General features: G+C 40.3%; 1 protein-coding gene across 2 annotated transcripts in view; it reads left to right on the top strand.

Moving 5' to 3' along the window:
- SLC1A1 (solute carrier family 1 member 1) overlaps positions 1-11,923 on the top strand; it is a 59,618-nt gene extending 47,695 nt beyond the window's left edge. For both annotated transcript variants that reach the window (XM_056324727.1, XM_056324726.1), the window contains exons 9-12: positions 5,326-5,448; positions 5,982-6,176; positions 6,654-6,788; positions 9,790-11,923. In XM_056324727.1, the coding sequence (XP_056180702.1) occupies positions 5,326-5,448; positions 5,982-6,176; positions 6,654-6,788; positions 9,790-10,036 (700 nt within the window). In that variant the 3' untranslated portion in view covers positions 10,037-11,923. The remainder of the gene's footprint in view (positions 1-5,325; positions 5,449-5,981; positions 6,177-6,653; positions 6,789-9,789) is intronic.
- The last annotated feature ends 5,046 nt before the right edge of the window (positions 11,924-16,969 follow it).

The raw sequence follows: 16,969 nt of genomic DNA, 5'->3' as shown, positions 1-16,969 counted from the left end.
GCACCACTGTCCAGCACAAATGCCTGTTAAGTGCAGGGCACAATAAATGATGTCAAAGAGGAAACTGACCCTTCCCACCTCAGAGCAGAGCAGGCAGCTGACATCAAGAGAAGTGCTGGGGGTTGCACTGTTAATCCCCTCAAGGCAAAGGTAGCTGGTGAAGCTGCAAAAGCGGCAGTTGCTATCTAAATAATTTAGTCAAGAAACAAAACATTTTTTTCTAATCTTTTTCTAGACCTGTGGCTGTGTAGAACAGTCTGGGCTGGAGGAGGTTACACCTGTGCTATGTGGAACCTTTCAGATGTGGAGACTTAGAAGGGCAATTTACTGTTCCAAGTGATACAGGTTATAATACTAGTTCATTATATATCTCTGAAGACTATCCTACAAAGAACCCTTTTGATAGATAAATGGATATTACAGTCCAAATAAGTTAAATGCATTTAAATTTCTGGTTCCAATTCAGTGAAGCGTAACTTCTAGGTTGTCTTGGTTCATTGCCTTAGCAACCACTTCGGTAATTCCTTCAGTATACTAAGGATTTATTCATGTTTTGTCTAGAGGCTAGATACAAAGTCGTTCAAGAGCTTATTTCCCCCCACGTTATGCATACACGTGCTATTCTTCTGTTGTCACTCATACACTTTCTGACAACCAAGCAGAAAGGTAATATGTTAGTATGTATATATATATATATATACATAGACTATATAGCTCCATAAATAGTGAAGAAGGAGTGTAGGTTTTTTGTTGGTGTTTTTTTTTTACAATTATCTGTGTCATGGTTTAACCCCAGCCAGTCATTAAGCACCATGCAGCCGCTCACTCACTCCCCTCTCACCCCAGGGATGGGGAGGTGTTGATGCAGAAGGCTCAGAAACAACTTATACGAGCAATGTGATCCCGTTAGTGCCACTTTAAGGGATGCACAGCAATTTATACTTTACAGATGCTATTAATAGACTCACAGCAATTTATACCCTCAGCTAAAAACACACATGCTACGCTGGCTTGTTATGTAAAAGGTGACAGGTTAAAACTACTCATTCACACGCTTCCACCTCCCCTATGACTGGTCCCAGTGTGGTGCCCACACACTGCTCCCCCCTTGCGCAGGCATCCTGTTTTTTCTCATCTTTCTGTCCAACTCTTTTATTTCTCTGCAAATACACGGTTTCTTTGTCTCCCTTGGCCTTACATATGTTCTTCATAACACCTGCAGCTTGTTACAGCCTTGGCCTGCTATTACAGCAAAGTTACTTGGTCTGGACTGCTCATAATATGTCCGTTGTCTTCCAGCCACTCCACAGGGAGGAGAGGTGGAAAGCAATGTAAAACTCAAGGGCTGAAATAAGAACAACTTAATTGAAACAGAATAAAAATTAAAGAACAATAATAACAATGATGACAATAACAGTTATAATGAAAAGGGGGAGGGAAAGAATAAAATCCAGAGGGAAAGGAAGAAAGGAACACGTGGTGCACAGTGCAACTGCTCAGCGCCCGCCGGCCGATGCCCAGCCAGTCCCTGAGCAACGACCTGCCCTCCCCAGCCAACACCCCAGGTATATATACACCAGGCATGGCATCCCATGGTATAGAATACACCTTTGGCCAGTTCGGGTCAGCTGTCCTGGCTGTGTCCCCACCTTATTCCCTGTGCCCCTCCAGCCTCTTCGTTAGTAAGGCCTGAGGAACTGAAAAGTCTCACATCAAAGCCAAAACGGCACTGCACTAGCTCCTAAGTAGATGATTAAGTCCATCCCACCTGAAAGTAGGACAATTTGCTAGATAATTGTATTTATTTAAAAGTTGTTTGGGTGGGTTTTTTTTATACATAAGCCAGTATGTTTAGACTAGTTGTTAAAAATCATTTGAGGTATAATGACTTCCTAAGTAAAAATTACAGCTCCAGAAATAGTACTGGATCATGGCTTTTTCAAAATGTTACAGAGATGAGTGCAGGTTAACATTTGTCTAATGCATAATCCAGTTTTTTGAGTTTGCATTTAGACTTGGAAAACAAATCAAATTTTTAAAGGGTGCAAAAGCTGATGTTTGCCAAGAGACTGTAAAACAAAAGACTAATAGTTCTATATAAAATATACATGAGACCATGACCGCAAGTAACGTAGGAGTGATTCATAGAATGACAATGTATCACTTCTGCAGGTTTGCTATGTTATTAATCAGAGGAGGAATATGTTGAATGGATTATTACTGCCCTTGGACTTAAGTTTTAGATCACATAGCATGTTTAATGACTGTTTACCGATCAATGGTTATTATTTGTACTGTGACAGAGTGTATCTTCCTTAAGATGTGTGTGAAGATACAGTGCCTTCTCCAGAGTGCAATTGTAAAGTAAACTAACACCACGTATTACCATTCAGCTGGTAACCATGGGCTTGACAGGTACAACAATTTAAAATAGGTTCTGAGGTGCAATCAAAAAGGTTGTAAATAATAAGGGTGCCCACCTGCACATCCTTGGAGAGAAAAAGCCTGTGTGCCACCAAACTCCCTTGCACATGCCACAGTTTTCCCTGACGGGTGCTAGCATAGATCTTTGCAGCATTTCTGTCTCTTACAGAATGGCCTACAGCAGGTGATGCTCAAGGTGTTGTGGAGAAGGGCTAACAACAGCACATTCTATGCAAAACTGGTGATTAGGGAGAGCATGTTGGAACTGGATCACAGGAAGAAAGATGACAATGTATACACAAGGCTTTAGGCTTCAGGGGAAAGGTGCTATATTTTCCAGCTGGCAAGAATACTCCTTCTCCCACCTCGCAGCGAACAGAAGTAGTTGTGCTCTTTTTTTGTTTTGTTTTCTTAAACACTGCTGTTCCCACCATCTTTTTAGTTTTCATCCTTATTTGCTTGACCTTTCCTGTTTGCAGGTGTTCTATTCATCAGCATCTTCTGTAGCTGTCCATCATCCTGTCTTTAAGCTTGATCCTGAGAATTACAGGTTATTTTAAACATATTTCTTGTATTTCAAATCAAGAAAAATGTACAGGAGCATGAGGGCTGGTATGTCTTATCCTCCTCTTCCTTTGCTTTAACTTCCCTCCCCAGCTCATCTTCTATCTCATCTTCATGCCAACTTTATTATTCATGACCTTTCACATTCTCAGCTCGATCAACTCTCACCCACTATTTTCTGCAATGCATCTCAGCCTTTATGTCTTCTTCAGATCACCATGAGAGAACAGACTTCCCCCAGTGCCTCTGCTCCAGTTGGCCACTAAATATCTTCAGCCTCTCACTTTTAATAGTTGCAGGTTTTTAATGTCAGGATGAGGACATGTTAGCAGTCACAGAAGAGGAAGATCAAAGTAGGAGGCATAATACAAGTGCCAGAGGACTCACAGCCTGAGGTAGACAGGAGGAAAATAAAGAAGGAAGCTGCAACAAGCCAACTCTGTCTTGTCTATGCCTTTGCCTCTTCTGAAGCGGCAAGGCAGCCGCATCTCTGGACACTAGAAGGAATGCCAGTTTGAGATTCTGAGGGACAAGAATCTTCCTATCTTAAAATTGAACGTTATTAGAATTTCTTTTACCAGTTGCTGATTATGATTTTTGGTATAAAAATTTCTGCTGCTTCCTATGAGTTGCATTTCATGCATGAAACTAAATATTACTTTGAGTTTCATGCAGGTCAGTAGTAGCAAAACAGATATGCACAAATACTTTATTTTGGATAATGTCGTGTTCATGCTGCCACTAAAAAAGTGCAGATCTAAATTTTTCAAAATACCTACTTGGAAGTCAGTGTGCTCCTAGATGTAGATATACTTGAAATGTTTATTGTCTTCAACATTTATTTAAGATGCTGAATGGCTTGATTTTTTTTTCTTTATGTTCTGCAGAATTCAATTTCTGAATGCCTGTTCTCAGGCACCATTGTATAAAATGTTACGCTTCTTTCTACAGTTCTTTACAAAATTTTATCAATACATGTTGCATGCTGTTATTTACATTCCACTAAATAAATAATTTGTTCACGTACGGAATGAAGACTCTTGTGCCTCTTGCTTTTAAAAAGGTAGTCTTTCCAAGGAAGCAAATAGTTAGGTTTTGTGCGTGATTTTTAGTTCTGTTGTGGATTTCTGTGCTGTGGCTACTGCTCTCTTAATTGCCTATTTTTGGCTACCGTGATTTATTGCTATCTTTATCAGCTGCTCTGAAATCATAAGGCAGTATTAAAACACAGTAATGTTCACAAGAACATCTTGTGAGGACAGAATAAAAATCCTAAGATCATACATGACAACAGTTCTGGGCTTTATGTTTCCAGGCTATCATAATTTCTTTTCACAGGAAGCTGATGTTGCTGTAATTGCTTGCAACCTTTGAACAAAGGAAATATATCACAGACCCTTCATGTATATTTCATTTCAAATATATTCACAGCAGGCTGTTTGCCTCTAACTTTAATGCCCACAAAGATCTGTATTCATATGTATTCAGGATTAATGCACAATGTTCAAAATTAATGCACAAGTTGAAGGCTGTATTTGTCCCTGAAACCTACTCAAATATCCAGTCAGATACAGCTGAGCAGCTAAAGGCAAGAGGACAATTTGATCTTTCGCATGTCAGCACACTTAGTTTCAGAAATTAATAGTTTCAAAAGACAGTATTTCAGTATTTTGCAACATTTAAGATGGCAACACTACATGTATCTCATTTATACACTCTGAAATACCTCACTGCATTTTAATTATAGACATAAGCTTACACAGTTTGCTACAAAGTAAGTGGATTTTTTTTTAATAGGATCATGTTTGAAGTTTCTGCAGAAAGATGTGGACTTCATCTGCCCCTGACTGGGAACCATACTTACCTTTAACTGCAAAACATGTTCTATAATAAAGCCAGAGAAACTTAGAAAAATAATATGATTTGTTTTTCTGATTTGTCTCCAGTCTGCATTGTAAGGATTTGACAGGAGAGTGGAGTGATTTGGTGTTGTTTCAAATGACCCTCTATATATCAGTTTTAAAATTATTACTTTAGTTTTCTCATCTTCATCTGTTTACAGTTATTTCCAATATATTTCCTGTTCTACTTTGGAAAGAGAGACTCTCTCTCCCTTCCAAAAGAAAGTTTAGAACAGCACTAGTCTGCTTTTCTTTCTTTTTTTTTTTCTTTTTTACGAAGGCATACTCTAAATTTTAAACATAGGTGTCACTAAAGTCACCTTTAGTGTTTCATAAGTGTACTTGAGGGCAGAACTAGATGCATATTATCAACATCTTACTAAAACAAGGCAATGAGATGGATCCATTTGTTTAACTAGTCTATTTTATTTTGCAGACTTGCAATCCATTCCACTATAATTCTGCCACTGATCTACTTAATAATAGTAAGGAAAAATCCATTTCAGTTTGCTATGGGGATGGCTCAGGCACTTCTGACAGCCCTCATGATTTCCTCCAGGTAAACAAAAGAAACATTTATTTTCTGTAATGTTCTTAGTAGTGATTGCATTGTTTGTGCTCTGACGTTATTGTTAGCTCCTTTGTTTCATACCTGATTTTGTCTGGACAATTCTGAATCCACTGGAGCTCGAAATACCACTTTCATCGTTATTTCTGTAGTACCCAAAGGGGCACTATAGACTGCGCTGGCCTTACACCAAACAAGCATCTGCTCCTCCCAGGAGTAGGAAGTTCTTTGCTGTTCAGTTCATTAATCACAGACTCTAGTGAGTTTAAGCCGTTGCACTTTTTCTGTGACTACATACGTCATAATGATTTTACCATGTAATTTTAAGGATAACTAAGACTTTGTTATTTCTACCTGTAATTAGAAGAGATAACAGAAGATACTTGGTTTTTCATGGTGCAGCCTTCCTGCCTACCTTAGATGTCCATTTGAGTCTTAGAGCAGATCAGGCTCTGAGGAAAAGTAAAGATAAGGGAAGTGGTATACTGTTGCCTGCACTTACTTTGTGTTTATCTGTGTGCCAGTTCAGCAACTTTGCCTGTCACCTTCCGCTGTGCAGAAGAAAAAAACTTAATTGACAAAAGAATTACCAGATTTGTTCTTCCAGTTGGAGCTACCATCAACATGGATGGCACAGCTCTTTATGAAGCAGTAGCAGCTGTGTTTATTGCACAGCTGAATGATTTGGAACTGGATATTGGCCAAATAGTTACCATTAGGTAAGACTAAAGCCATCATAAGGGTTTTATAATGAATGGTACATTAACTTTAGATACCTCGTTGAAGCTATCGTTCACAGCACGGGGGGTAACAAACATTTTCACTTCTTGGTTCAAGGCCTTGCCTGTGCAACGTGGTGAGGAGGTGGGGTGGGCCAGGACACACGTCTAGTATACAGCATGGTTTTGAAAATTGCCATTATTCTTCCACTGCAAACACTTGCCAACCCACCTTGGCCTCTGCCTCTGTCCAGTTTGATGGTTAGCCATGCATTGCCTGTTACTCTGCGGTGTAACTATGGCAGTGTCTATACATGACTTGAACCGTAAACCAGTTGAGTAGATACTATTCAAGACAAAAACTGGAACATTTGGGCTTCTTCTTGCAGTGAAATAAGTCTATTTGTGCCAGAAAATAAAGTTTCTATAAGCAACATGTATTCTGAATGCCTTTTCTGGGCTTTATTTGGGATTTAGTGTCACAGCCACAGCTGCCAGCATTGGGGCTGCAGGCGTCCCCCAAGCTGGACTTGTCACCATGGTGATTGTATTGAGCGCTGTCGGTCTGCCCGCCGAAGATGTTACCCTGATCATTGCAGTTGACTGGCTTCTGTAAGTTTAAGGCACTTGATACTGAATTTTGTTTGTTTGTTTGTTTTTAATGTTTACATAAGCTGTGTGGGAACATGTAGGTCTGAGAAAGCAACAAAATCATTTAGGACTGTTGCTGGATTTGTATAAAGATGCTTGTTCGATTGAGTTGAATGCAGTAGCAAAGCTGGTCCTGAACTCCACATGCACACACATGGCAGCCTGTACATGGGTCTTTGCTGCCAGCATTACTTTGCTGGGGCTGTTCCTCACAGAGAGTTTCCTAAAGACCCAGTCCCTTGATCAACAACGATATGCATGCAAACTTGGAAAGCATTCCTTATGCCTGATCCTAACCGTCTCACCTCGGAGCACATCAAAACCCCTCAGTCCCATTAAGCCACTCTTTCTGGAGAGAAGCATTTTGACCTGAAAACTTTTCTGTTCAACTTAGCAGGGAAACATCTCTGTGTTTTTCAAAATACTTCAAAAGACTGAAGAATCACAGAGTGTAATCTGGAGTTCAGAAGGACATCAGCATTCAGTTTTATCCCATGATTCACTAGAAAGAGTAACAGGATTCACAAGTCTGCCTCCTAAACTGTGTGAGCTTTAGTGTTCACACCAAGGTCTCGTTTGCCTGCAGTAACTCAGCATGGATGATATTTCACTGGTATCAATGCAGAGATCTCAATCATTTTATAGCCTCTGTATGTCATCTTCTTAGACTCATATTTACAGTCAAGGTAAATGCATTCCCGTTCCTCCCCCACGCTTCCCAACCATTTTCTTGGAAGGATTTCCAGCAGCAACTTAGGCCTTTCACAGTTTTTTATAATTTATTTGATTATATAACTCAGTTTTGCAAGCTGTAGAGAGAAATACCAGTCTCCAGAAAACCAGGGCTGTTCAGTGGATCCAAGAATCAATTCAATTTCTGTGTAAGCATCATTGCTCCAAAGAAACCAGCTCCAGCCACAGGTGCATTCTCCCCATCAGCTGTCTGCAATAGAGTCTAATAGATTTGTTTGTGCTGCACAGTAATTTTGTTTTCTCCAAATCTTTTCTTTTCTGAGTGGGCATTTAGTTTTGTTAAGGATGGTGAAGATCATGACAAACTACTGGCTCAGAGCAGGTGTCTACAGAAGAGTAAGAACAGAACAAATGTATATTGGTTCTTTTCCCAAGGTACTCTCCTAGACTCCTGCAAATTGCAGATCTCACAGTTCCTGAGCTAGAGGTGGTGTTTGCTTTTAAGAGTTCTCAATAGATTTCTTCTTTTAAAAGCTTTTTAAAAGCTTTATTGCTTTTAGGACCCATATAAACTTCTAGATTTCTCTAAGTTCTGAGAGGAATTCCACAACCTAACAATATGTTGTTCAGAGACATATTTAATTTTGTTTGGTTTAATCTACATCCTAATAATTTTATTTCATATCCTCTAGTTATTTGGCCGGGGAGGAGGAGAACAGTAATCTCCTGTTTCTCATAGTAATCATAATTTTATGGATCTGATTTCGTCTTTACTTTGAAAGTCCAGAATTAATGTTATTCTTGGGCACAATACAAATACAGTGAAGCTACATGTTCCACCACAAAATAGACAAAGAATTCAAGCTGTTTCTGATTCTAATTGAGATATTTTACAGGTTAATGTGTCTTGCTGTGTAAAGCAAATTAAAGATTAATGTCATGTACCAGGGATCATTGCCAGTGCATTTTGCACCTCAGCAAATGGAACGCACATCATGATGCTACGCAGATTATTAACACTTTCACCTTTTGTACTTACTGCCTAAAAGGTATTATTTTGCAACCTGCTAGCAGTGGCTTATTAACAACTTCTAGTTAATTCTGAACTTACCAAGATTTTATTGCATAGGCTTGAGGAGTACTTCCATGCTTTTAATGAAGGATAGAAATATTTTGAGAATAGAAATATTATGAAGATGAGTTTTCAGTGCTGTTGATTTTCTCACTTGTCACACTTATCCTACTAGAATTTTACTTTACCCCTCTCTCTTTTTTTCCTACCATGTATTTCCTTTCCACATGGAGAACACATGGCACTTTCTAGCACTGGAGTTCAGCAGTTGTAGTAGAATATGTGTATGACACATGCCAATTCACTATTGTTTTTGCAGTCACTTCTATTTGAGAATATATTTACCTCAACATCTCTGGACAGGCAGAGTAACTTGTTCTGCCATAAAGCCCTTGAAGTGGTGTGTAGCTGACAAGACAAACAGGGAAGCATGACTTTCCACTGTCCCTGCCTTACTTCCATGCCGATTTTCAAACTTTAATACATTGCATGGTTTTGTTTCTCGATATTTAAGACCTGCAAGTCACATTTCTTTTGGGGAGAAAAATCAACAGTACAGAAGTGTCATATTCCTGTAAGTGACTTGTTTAATACAACTTTATACTTCAACCCTTTAACAATGAAAGGATTGTTAAAATAGCCGACTGTTAAGGTAACAGAAGATAGCCTTTCCCATTTGCAGCATTTGGGCCAGAATACTGAAAATACTGAGCTAGGTGTTCCTCTGGCTGGGAAATAACTGTTAGAAAGACAAAATGCACAACACAGACTCTTTTGCTGCACCCTACAGTCTCTCTTCCTGACAAAAGCAGTCTGATCACAAAGAGAACCAGCTGTGTAGCATACTTCAGGACCTGAGATGTGATCCCTACAACATTTTGTAAGGCTGTGCACAGCAGTGTGATTACTACTATAACAGACTAGTGATGTGACTTGCAGCTTTACAACACTTTACAAAGTAATTTGTCATGAAAATGACTCCAGGTTTGTTCAAATACATGTGCGAAAAATTCTGTTTCTTGCGAAAAATTCTGTTTCTTGTTCTACAACATTTTTTTCTTTTAATTGCAGAATTGCTTGGAATCTGCACTGGGGAAAAAAACCAGATCTGCATTTGCTAGAGTAGCTTACTTTCACTGAAAGGATTTTCTAAGGAACATAGAGAATGGTTTGTCTGACAACATTTTTGTTCCATAGGGATCGATTCAGAACAATGGTGAATGTCTTGGGAGATGCCTTTGGTACAGGGATAGTGGAGAAGCTCTCTAAAAAGGAGTTGGAGCAGATGGATGTCACCTCTGAAGTCAACATAGTCAACCCTTTTGCCTTGGAAACAACAATACTTGATAATGATGAAACAGAGACCAAGAAATCGTACGTCAATGGAGGCTTTGCTGTAGATAAGTCTGACACCATATCCTTCACACAGACATCTCAGTTCTAAAGCCAGTAGCTTTCAGGTAAAACAGGAGCACTAAAGGACATGGCCATATGCAATATCTCAAAAAGCTTAAAGGGTAATTAAGAATTAATTACATCTCACATGCATTTGATTAATACACAGACTCTGATTCTCCTTAGGAGTTCTGCCCCCTTCTCATCACCTCTCCCAACAATTTGAACTCACTACTTTTAGTCCTTGCTGATAGGTTGAAGACAGTTGTAAAATACTTCTGTTTGTTTGTGTGTGTGGTTTTTTAAAGAGTATACACTACTGCTGAGGGTATGAAATGCCTCTTTGGAATCAGCATGCTCATAAATGGGTATCTTTGCTGGGGCAGCCAAACTTGTTATACTCAGGAGTAGCACAGCATTTCGTGTCTTATCCACATTACAAAGCACCTGTATGAAATCCCTTCTAACATCCTTGCCTTCTAAACAGATTGCACTGTACTTGATATCTACTGTAACTTGATCATGTGCCAAAATACTAATTTCTGCAGCTGGGAGGATACCACTCGGGTGATTCAGGAAGGAACAGACCAGAAAGGCCTTGTAATAAGTATTTTACTATGAACAGGTTTTTTTGTTTTCTTTAATTGTGAAATAACTGGGCATGGAATAATTTGTAGTGTTTATGTAGCTAGGTTTCCCTATGTCATTCATGTGAATGCCAGCTGCTGGGATTGGCCTTCAGCTGTGAAATAAATTGCTGTGGATTTGCTTTTCTGGCATTTGAAGAGTTTTTGTAAAGTGATACTTCACTGATTTAGGTCGGCTTTGATGGCCTCCTAGTACATTTCCATCAGAAGCAGAAATAAGTCTGTTTACTGTTGTTCACCTTTGACTCTAACCAAACATTAATCAGCCCAGAAGTAGGTAGAAGTCATGAAGATGAAAATAGAATATATAGTAACACATAGTGCAAATTCTAAACATTTCCTCCTTGGAATAAAACCAGATATAATAAGAATGTATGAGGCATACCTTTTTCTAGAAAGAAGCCACTGTTGTCAAACCTTTTCTACAGTCTGGTTGGTTTTTCACTCCTTGGTTTAGTTTGCCAGTTGAACATGCAAGTTTGTAGCTGCAGTACTACTACAGTCCGAACATGTCAGTTAAACTGTATCTTATGATCCAGGACCCAGAGAGTCATGTCTTCAGGTGGCTTGCTATAGAGTAAGAAGCACCAAGAACTTCCTCATAAGAAATCTCCATTTTCTAACACATTTTATACAATATTTCCATGGTGCAAAACACTCCCAAAGGAGGAATTGCTGTAACAAATTTTTTTGCCTTGCACATTAAAGTCATCAGCCATTTTATATGTAAACTGAAATTCATATGCAGTTCTTTGTTTGTAAATAAGCTTGTGGTAAACCTAAAATTGCACTCGTTTGCTAACAAAAAAATCTTCAAGTCCTTGCAGTGTTACATACTCAATTCAGTCCTACACTTTTTGTATTTAAATAAACCAGAAGCGTGCCAAAGAGAACTGATTAAGAAAACAAGAAATATTTACTGTAGATTTTGGTAAATTGCACCTTAAATCAACAATTTGATGAGACATAATACTGTATTTAAATTAAACATTGTAAACTATATGGAAGTGTTAATCTAAGTATTGGTACGTTTATAAAAAATGAAGAAAATGTACAGATTAAGTAAATCCATGTTTTACCTGTGCAGAAATAGTGTGAGACAGCCTTGTACAGCTTTGCTTATGAGAAGAAAAAACCCCACCAGTTTCCACAATTAGCCTATAATCTATGCATTGTCTTTGCTTTTTTAAGTCACCCTTTTATGATCACTTCATTATACAGTCACTCTGTTATGATGTACTGTGAACAGTGTTCCTAATGTGTTCTATAATAAATAATTTCTCTCTTTACTTTTGTTTTAGCCTACCATCCTCTCCTCACTGTAGAATATTCAGTTCTTTAGCTATAGCAAGGAAAACAAATTTAGGATTTATGTTATCTTCACTAGTGACTTGGCTGTAGCTTTAGCAAGAATTACTCTTCTTCCAATAAAATAAACGCTTAAGAGCACAATGCTGAGATTGCAAGAAGGCCCTCTAACTACGGGTGATTTGGGTTGGGAGTATACTATTAAACACACACTACACACAGGATTATTTATTTATATGGATCAGATTCAACTAGGCAGGGGTTGATGGTGGTGTTTTGCTACTTATTCACCACCAAGAGACCAAACCAGATGCTGTTAAGTCCAAGGATGCTTCTCCTGACACAGTATTCTGGGTATGTAGCTTCTGTATATGTGGAAACATCCTGCATGGGCAATGCATCCTCTTTTCCATAGTCTCCTGGTCTGGAAGCTTTGGAGAGTGGTGGAGAGACTCCCATCAGAGAAACACCTGCAGATTTTGGTCCTTTAAACCATGTTATGTTCCTGCAGGGTCTTTGCGGCTGCAGAAGTTATCACAGGACTGGACCCTGCATTTTAAATAGCATGTGTGGCTTTAAATTATGGAAGACATGGTTACCCACTCACATTCCTGCTGAAATACTCAGGGATTTGTAGTCCACTCTCAGCACTGAGAAAAGAAAGCACCTGGACAGAAACATGCACGGGTCAGCTGTATCCTCTCCATAAGAGTTTAAACTGCATTAAAAAGTTATGATACATGCAGTTCACTTGTTCTTTAATCTTCCCTGACAAGAACAGAAACTGTGCAGTTTGATATTTTCAAAGACGCAACCAACCACTCCCCCAAACTCATGATTAGGTTCCTCTCACAAGTTACAATTTCAGGCCCCATATGACTAACTACAATGTACCTTGGAGCATCTCCTGTCACCAGCAAGTGTGATGCCAGACAATGGAGCATGCACAGCTGTGCAGAGCTACAGCCAGGCAGAGTTCTCCTGTTTTTCCTTTTTCCATGTTTTCTACATGCAGCTTTTCCTTGCCGACACCTGGTGCACTTGGTGGACTGGAGAGCACAAGGCAGGCAGGGTTGCCAGCGCATAGGAGGAAGACCAGGCAAGGAGCAGCAACAAAGTCACAGCACCATGACCACCAAACTAGTATTGCATGCTGAAAGTGCAGAAAGTGTAATATACTCTTTCTGAAAGCCAGTATCTCCATTGGCTGTTGGCAACGGCAAAATCTCTTGCACTGTTCTTGCCTCAATTAGGCCCCCCAAAATAGTTGAATTTATGGAGATAGATATATATTATAAATTAATGTATCTAATATATATTGGCCCCAAAAACCTACATCACCACCACCATTCAGAGAAATGCATGAGGAAGAAGGAGCAGCACAGAGCAGCTGTTGCAGACTAACCCTAATCCCCATTCCCCATCCCTCTGCACTGCTCAGGGTGGGATGGAGGTAGGGGTAGAAGACTCAGGAATGAAGAGGTGAAGTTGAATGTGCGAAGAAGAGGGATTGGGTAGGAGGGTGGTTTAGATTTTGTTTCTCACCATCCAACTGTATTTGTAGTTTGCAATAATTAAATTAATTTTCCCCAATTGGAGTCTGTTTTGCCTGTGACAGTAATTGGTCAGTGATCCCCATGTCCTTACCTTAACCCATGGCCTTTCCCATCTTGTTTTTCGCTCCTGTCCTGTTGAAGAGGTGTGAGAGAGTGGCTGGGTGGGCAGCTGGCAGCTGACAAAGGCTAACCTACCACAATGATATATACAATATATACATATGTAGAATTATAAAGGGATGTGTACATTTTTGTAGATACAGGTTTTATTTAGTTATACATAGATACACTATACACCGTACTACATGATATAGGTACTACTACTATCCTACACTATATAACATGCACACATTTATCAATATACAGAAATGTATATAGCCCTAAAAGCAAAGATATAAAACATTCTTTAGTAACAGCTAATGGAATGAATAGGCCAGGTTGGGGTCCTGCACTTTAGCAAGCTGCAGAACAAGCACTACATGCCTGGAGTGGGAGGATTTGAAAAGGGTAGAGGGACACCAAAAGGGTGGTGGGGCACAGGCATGTTGGAATGTGCCTGAGGGCAATGGACATCTCCCAGGAGGCCACCAAGGTAGACCACCAGCACATCAACACAATCAGCACTGAAGTAAACACTGACCAGCATAAGCACATCTCATTTTCTTTTGGGTAAGTGATTGTAGACTGCATCTTCATCCCTGGAAGTATTTAGTATTTTAAGAAACCATACTGAAGTGGTAGTGGTAAAAAATTACCGGGATCCAGCCTTGCATGTGAATTATTACAGAGCCCAGGCTGGCAACAGTCTCCCTGGTTGTCAAGCTGTTTGTGTGAAGCATGGTGTGGGTGTTGAAGGTATATTCTGTAGCCTGTTTAGAAAGACCGCTCTGCAACTGAAAAGGGGTTTGGAAAACTTAAGCTACACATTAACAGCACCACTCAGGATACTGCAAAACACATCCTGGGACATGATTCCAAGGTTGTCCCAAACAAGTTGGAAATGCCAGCAAATCAGGAGGGCTTAGGACATGTTTGTATTCAAATAAAAAGCCATAAAATAAAGAAATGCATGCCACACCCCCAGAAGAAAGGAAAAAATCCAGCCCTTTAAAAGAAAAAGGAAGGGGTACACCAGACAGTCTGATCAAGGCAAGAAGAAAAAGAACAAGAAGCCAGGCTGAATGGTGTGAAATGAACAGAAAATCCAGAGAAAGAGGTCCTATTCTACCTATAGAAAAGGCATACAGTTTAAGAGGAATGACTTTCAGTCATGGCGGCTCAGAAGAATGTGCCAAATCCAAGCTGGATTTGTTTGAAGTATCTGCAACAGAGACTTGCTTTGAGAAAAGCCTTTTTATTGAGGTGCCTTCACTTTTTACTGTTGCAGAAAGTTGGTACGTCTGGACTTTTTCATAACAGAACGGGGAAGATTACATAGGTCTGAACGACACCCTGCAGTACCTCTTCTGCAAGATCATGAAAGCTGACAGGTTCAACCTTTGTGCTGGTGATGCTGTGGGCCTCGTGAGTTACCCACTGGACTCTGCAGCTAGCTGGACATCACGCTGGGGGAGCAAATGCCACACCCACATTGAGTTACTTCTCGGCACAGCCATGACACACTGTCAGCACATTTCTCCATGGGGTTGTTCTACAGTGACAGAGCTGGGCAGCGGGCATGCTGGATCACATTGGCAATCAGCAGTTTAGGCAACAGTCAGCTCTGGTGGCCCAGAGTAGGGCTGAACTATTCGGACTGCTCCGTGGTGATCTGTTCTTTCAAGGCAAGCTTTTGTTGAATGGTGTGAATGTAAAAATTGAGCTGATGTGCATCGAAGACAGCTTTTGCCTGATCAGCTCCCCAGCAGGGAGGAGTTCCTTTTCACACTGTGAAGGAAGTGTGAGTGGCACCTCGAGTGCATTTGTGGCACACTGGGGCATTACTTATGGCTGATGCAAAACAGCTAGTGCCCCAGATGGGCATGAAAGTGTCCAGTGTATGAGCCACCAGTCATATCAGCCACCAGCAAAATTCATCTCTGGAACAGCTGCACAAACTTCTTGTTACTGGGTTCACAGATAATGATTTTAGCATCTATTATGTGAAGAACCCTTTCAGTTTCAAGCATTATGATGTAAGTTTTGTGTCCCTGTATGTGGATGGTGAACTACTGCCAGTGAAACCTAATGCCAGTGCTGCAGCCCGATTTTGAGTATGTCCTCTGTGTGAGAGTAGATACGGCTCATTCAGATGACTGGCAACCATATGAAAGGCCATTCCCTGCTGGCTGGCAGGGAAGAGTTCACCAGTGGCTATACCCAGTTTGCCTTTGACCTGTCTCCAGACAAAGTATGTGCTGATCACTATTCCTGGACTAAACCAGGAGACCTGAAAGAAGTACACTTTGCAGGGGCCTTGATCACCACTCTTAATATGGTTGTGTACAGGCTATTTGACATCATAGAAATAAAGCAGTGGAGACACATGCTCCTTGCCTGTGTGTGAGGATGGACACTGAACAGCTTCCTTGGATTTTTCCAGCAGACCCCTATGCCAAAGAAACATTTCTAGGGGTTTACCTGAGCAACTGGCTCCCTAGAGACTGCGTTTCTCCAGGATCAGCGAGCACGGTTATGAATAGCACAACTTCCCTGGTTGTTCCGGGAAGAAATACGCTCCTATTGCTCTAGTGTACTTATGCTTTCTTCTGATGCTGTGTTTGTACATAATCTAACACCTTCTGAACTACAGGGTCAGAGGCCTCAGGAGCCTCAGAGGGCTTTTCCACTTCTGTCTGCATAGGAAGAACAGGGAAGAAACAGCCCACAAGGCAAGTGCACCTTTTCTTTGACAGTCCCAAAGCAGATTGTCAGGTTGTCAAAATTCTCAAAAATAACTCTGTAGAGTCTGAAAGACTATTGTTTTAGTTTGTTGATGAAGGGAGAGAGGCTAGTAAAATCACATAAATTTATCTTTTTGTGAGCTGCTTTCTTATATGGACAAATGCTGTTTGTCCTGCCACCAAGCAGCACATCTCTGGGGACCAGTAGTGCGGGCAGTTTGGTCCTGGCTAAGAACTGGGCAAGCTTCCCACGTGGTTTTGTCATAGCAACCTACTCATGTTTCCATACAGATCTGATGTGAAAACTGCCTCTCTTTAGACAGTCCCTCTTTTATTGTGTTGAGTAATATATACATCCAAAGGTGCTCCCTTCCAGACGGTTCTTGTCATTTTCATGGTAGTATTTGATACAGCCACGGAAAAAGCACGCATTAAATTCAAAAGCTGTTGGCACCCCATCAATAAATGCATAGACATTCAAGAAGTAGGATCCTATTTAATGTTTGCCACTTTTTAATGACTGACAGATTTTAAGAGTTTCTTTTTCAGCCCCATACGTGTGCCGTTGAAGGGCATTGTATCTCTCTTTTTCTTCAAGTGATAGCCACCTAAAGGAAGAGAGCTACTA

This window comes from Falco biarmicus, chromosome Z (genome assembly GCF_023638135.1).
Source record: "Falco biarmicus isolate bFalBia1 chromosome Z, bFalBia1.pri, whole genome shotgun sequence".
Lineage (NCBI taxonomy): Eukaryota > Metazoa > Chordata > Aves > Falconiformes > Falconidae > Falco > Falco biarmicus.
Note: the sequence above shows the minus strand (reverse complement) of the source record. Positions and strands in the feature narration are given on the sequence as shown.